Source organism: Silene latifolia, chromosome Y (genome assembly GCF_048544455.1).
Source record: "Silene latifolia isolate original U9 population chromosome Y, ASM4854445v1, whole genome shotgun sequence".
Classification (NCBI taxonomy): domain Eukaryota; kingdom Viridiplantae; phylum Streptophyta; class Magnoliopsida; order Caryophyllales; family Caryophyllaceae; genus Silene; species Silene latifolia.
In genome coordinates this window covers 200,151,033-200,156,244 of record NC_133538.1, presented here as the reverse complement: position 1 = coordinate 200,156,244, position 5,212 = coordinate 200,151,033, and the positions used below count along the sequence as shown (strand labels likewise).

Here is a 5,212-nt window from a genome sequence, read left to right as displayed (position 1 = left end):
CTGAAAATCGTAGGAACGAGCCCGCAGTAACATACAAACGTGGTAGGATTAAGACCGTTGCAAATCCGAAGAACCGCGGAGGAAGAGGAAGGAATTAGGACTACTATATTTGTTAGAACGAAGTTGTAATTAAACTAAAGGCTATGTAATGGTAGTACAGAAACGAATTTAATGGTAACTTTTTATAATGGTAAAGTAGTGATGCTTATTTTGGATGTCATCTAACTGATGCTAAAGTGTGATATTATTTCACGTTTGGTGTGATATTGTGTAATAGTGGCTGTGATATTGCTTCTCAATATCACGCAGGGCTAAAACAATACCACACTGTTTACTTTTAAATATCACTATGGATATGGATTGTTAAATCTCACGTTGATATTGTTTTTAGAATCTTGTCATATTGTTGTGTACACAGGTTGATATTGCTTCTCAGTATCGCACAGTGTGTTAAACAATATCACTTGAATGTATAAACAATATCACAATATGAATATGTTAGTTTAAGTCTTACGTTGATATTGTTTTCACTATGTTGTGATATTGTTGTGTACACAAGTTGATATTGTGTTAGAAATCTGCCATATTATGAACTGCCATATTTTGACAACACACAAAACACAAGATGTGAAAATCTTAAAGCAAAAGGCATATATAGTACTACTGATGTAGTGATACTGTTTAGAGTAAGATGTGAAATATATAAATGTAAGGTGTGATATTGTTTCTCAGTTTCACAAAATACAAAAACAAGACAGCTGAGACAAATAAAATAATCAAATACTATCCGAGTACGAGTACTTTCTATAAAAAATAAAGTATAATCTATACTTTAATGAATGTTGTAGGCTATATTAATATACTAGTCATATAGAATGTCGTCTATTTTCTGCTGCTATAATTAATGAGCGCCATCAACAAAAACTCCTTCGACCGATCAACCATCATCAGCATCATCATCCTCATCTGAACTACCCTGAAAACACAAAAAGGTGAAACAGTGATATTATTTTATATAAGGAGTGATATTATTTCAAATGAAGTGTGATATTGTTTCTATCTAAACAATTACAAACAATATCACAGTCTGTTACCCTCAAGCAGTGATACTGTGTACTACAAAAGTGTGATATTATTTCTAACAGTATGTGGTATTGTTTCTAAAATTACCAGGAAAATATAAAAGAAAGTTAAGACAGATGTGTTGACATATTCTGTTATCCTCAAATAATATCACATTCTGGTATCGTCAAATAGTGATACTGTTTAGCATAAGATGTGATATTATTTTAAATAACATATGGTATTGTTTCTGACTCGTGATCATACAGCATAGATAAAAAGTTTCATACATAGACTGTTCATGGTGAACATACCTTATTGTCGGCATCGAGTACAAAAGCATTAGGACGATTCGTTTATCATGGTGAGCCATTTGTTTGCAATTACGACAAAGCCTTTTAGGCTTCTCCGCTTTAGCTATGCATTGTTGCTTTTTGGAGATCATTCTCTTCCCGCTACCCTTGTTCTTTGCCTGACGAGGTGGTAAAATCCTCACCTCGGTTGAGGAACTCGCGCCAAGAAGCATCTCCAACTCCCCGCTCTTTGGTCATTGACTGTGATTGCGGATTGAGTTTCACCCTGAATTGTTTAAGGGTGTCAACAAGATCGATGATCTCCTTCGTGAGACACATTCTTGAGCACACCGATGGTTGCGTAGAACTCGACCATAACTTGCACATTTCCATCTTTCGTAAATCAGTGGCATCAAAATCCTCGATTAACTTACCAAGTGGACCATAAAGAGGGATCTTATGTGCATTCTTGGTCCACCGCATAAGAATGTATTTATCGGGCAAAGTGTGAACTTGTTTTCCAGAGTAAACCCAGATAATGTGTCTACAAATAATACCCTTCCTGTTGAACAACTTGCAAGAACATTCAGCGTCATTCGTTAGAGAATTGTAGACGACTTGGTAGGTCTTCTCGTGATCCGCATCAGCAATACCAATTAATTCTACACCATTTGCAGGTGGTGTGAAGCCACCAACACTAAGGGAGCAAATAGAAGCAGAAGCTTCAACTTGAAAATCTGAGAAAGCAGCATTTGTATAAACCTTGGAAGCATGAGCTTCCAACTTAAGAGAAGTCGCTAATTGTGGAAGAGTACAATCATCGTCTCTATCAAGTTGTTTTTGAGTATGGCGCTGTACATCAATAGCACTTTGAAACCGCATCAAGAATTCAACAAGTGTACCATGTGCATTTTCAAAACGCTTGAAAAAATTATTCTGACTCTCAGAACGTTGAGTTGTTCGTAATAGACAACCCATAGGAACATCACGAAAATAAGCTGGGATCCATTTCCTCCTTTTTCTAAACATGGTTGACAACCAGGAATTACCATCAAGATTATGCTCATTGACCAACTGACACCACTTTTCTTCAAATTCAAGAGGTTCTAACTCAGCATCCCAAACAATAGCATTCAAACAGCTGACAAAATCAGTCTCTCTCGAAATTGCAGGCCCAACCTTATCAGTAACCTTTTGCATGATATGCCACATGCAATATCTGCGCTTAGCATGTTTGAAGACAGCACGCAAACCCAGCTTTATTCCAGCACACTGATCAGTTATTATACAGTGTGGCTCTCGCTGTCCCATAGCATCAAGGAACTTTTGAAAGACCCATGTGAAAGAATCTTCATCCTCATGAAATAGCAACGCGAAGCAAAAAGTAACTCGACCTTTTGTGGTGGTCTACGCCAGTAAAAGGAGTGAAAAGCATACAATACTTATTCGTACTGTAAGTTGGATCGTAAGTAATGTAATCACCAAACAAAGCGTAGTTTCTACGAGACTCTGCATCACACCAAAATGCACGAACCAAGCATTTACCAGAATCCACCTCATAAGCAAAGTAAAAACCTTCACTGGTATCACGTTTATCCTCAAAATAGTTAACAAACAGTTGAGCATCCCGGTCTCCTATGAAACATTTGATATCCCTTCCAAAATTCTTAAAATCAACCAGTTGAGCTCCAACATTCTCATAGCTATCTACATATTCCTTGACATTTCTAAATGCCCTTGTTGGCCCTTGATTAACCCTTGAATGATCAATAATTGTCTTTTTATGGTAAAGATGGAGGTGCCTGTGTTTTTTTTGAAACTGTTGATTTCTAAGTGAACAAAGACGGTGATTATGCCACTCACGAAACTGAAAAACAACATAACCATCCCCATTATAGCGAAACTCAATCATAGCAGTACAACCAATCCTAGTTAATTTAGTGTTCCTGATATCAAAAGGCCTGGGAGTTGCCTGCTCCTTTCCACTATCTAAAACAATAGCCTTCCTCTTACGATCTCTAAAACCTTCACGGTTGCAAACAACATATTTATACTTCACATCACCGAGATCTGACCCTTTTTGAGAAGACTTCCTAGGTTCAAAACCACATGCTTCTGCATACACATCATAAAAACTAATAGCTTCTGCCAACGTCCCAAACAACTGGCCAATATAAGGTTTAAACTCAAGTGCAACATTCCTTGTCCACAATTCACTACCACCAGGTGTGGAGTCCAAAAGTAGTTGATGCACACGAGAAGGAACAGAATGTTGTTCAACATGTGGAGTAGAACTAGATGCATCGGTGGTTCAACAAAGTAGAAGTAAGTGAAGAATCAACAATAGCGAGACTATCTTCGGACGTAATGGCGAGACATGAAGATCATTACAGGAAGAAGAAGTGACATTACTTGTAGGATCTGGCAAGAAAAGTAAAATGTAAAATAACAAGAAAAAGTCTTAAAGATATGAAGGAAATCAAAATCACACAAGTGGCTGAACAATATCACATATCCAGGGAAACAATATCACGTTGTTTGGGATAAATATCACACATGAAGATGGAAAACGATATCACTAGGAATGTTGCAGGAACAATATCACACACGTGCCTGTACAATATCACATATCCAGGAAAACAATATCACGTACTCTGGAACAAATATCACACATGAAGTTGAAAAACAATATCACAAACGTGAATAGACAATGGTACAGATCAACAAAACAATATCACCAGTTGTAGAAGACAATATCACATATTGAGCAAAATAAGAACGTCAATGAACATAAAATACTTACCAAAAGTATAACGAACATGTGATTGAAAGCTGAAAGCACAAAATAAAGAGAGAATACACAGAGATTTCAGAATACGCTGAAAGTACAAAATTAAGAAGAATAACATACCAGACATCACAATGAGGATTGAATACGCAGAGATTTGAGCGGAAAATCTGAAATCAAACAAAAACGTACCGAATTTTAAGGAAGCACAAAAGTAAACTGAAAATAACAAATAAATCAAGATGAAATTCAAAGCATATAAACGAAAAGAAGAACAAACAGTAAGATAAGAACGAAGGCGAAACATAAGGACTAAAAAAAGAATTAATTACGTGCACGAACAAAGGAAATAATTGGAATAATATGATAATTGTGAAGAATGAGCAAAAAACCTGAAATACAACAAAAACGTCACAAGTTTGAGGAAACACAAAATTAAATTGAAAATAACAAACAAAAGGAAGATGAAATTCAAATTATAGAAACGAAACAAGAACAAACAGAGTAATGTTACAACGAATTAGAAATTTAGGGACAAAAAACGCCAATTACGTACCTGAGCAAACGAACTAGTTGGAATGATATGATAATTGTGAAGAATGACGAGAAAAACGGAGATGACGCCTAAATTCTAGGGTTTTCCAAACTCAACAATGGAGGAAGAAGCTACGGAGAGAGAGAAAGTTGAAGGGAGAAGAAGAAAAAAGAGGAAATAACGGTATTTGTTCTAAAACGTGGTTTATATAGGGGAGTGTTAAATTACAGATTTGCCCTTCCTTGTTTCTACCCTAAATACCTATCATAGTATTAATCCTCAATCCTCAAATATATAACTAATACTCACATGATCTCATTCCTATATATATATATATATATATATATATATATATATATATATATATATATATATATATATATATAGAGAGAGAGAGAGAGGTAAGATCTAATGAGTCCTCCTCTCAAATTGAGTCCATAAGTCCCTCTAAGGGCCATTGGATGGACTCAATGAATGGTTGAGATGCATTTGATTAAGGGCTATTAAAAAGAAAAGGAAAAAAATGTGGATGGT

General features: G+C 35.8%; 1 protein-coding gene across 1 annotated transcript; it reads right to left on the bottom strand.

Annotated features, from left to right (window-relative positions):
• Positions 1-937: 937 nt before the first annotated feature.
• LOC141629824 (protein FAR1-RELATED SEQUENCE 5-like) lies at positions 938-4,946 on the bottom strand. Its single transcript, XM_074442761.1, has 9 exons — positions 4,940-4,946; positions 4,476-4,535; positions 4,267-4,362; positions 4,159-4,187; positions 3,733-3,776; positions 2,890-3,649; positions 1,707-2,762; positions 1,077-1,160; positions 938-976 (listed from the first exon to the last, which is right to left on the bottom strand). Exons 1-9 carry the CDS (start codon positions 4,944-4,946, stop codon positions 938-940), a joined length of 2,175 nt encoding a protein of 724 aa, XP_074298862.1.
• Positions 4,947-5,212: the final 266 nt, after the last annotated feature.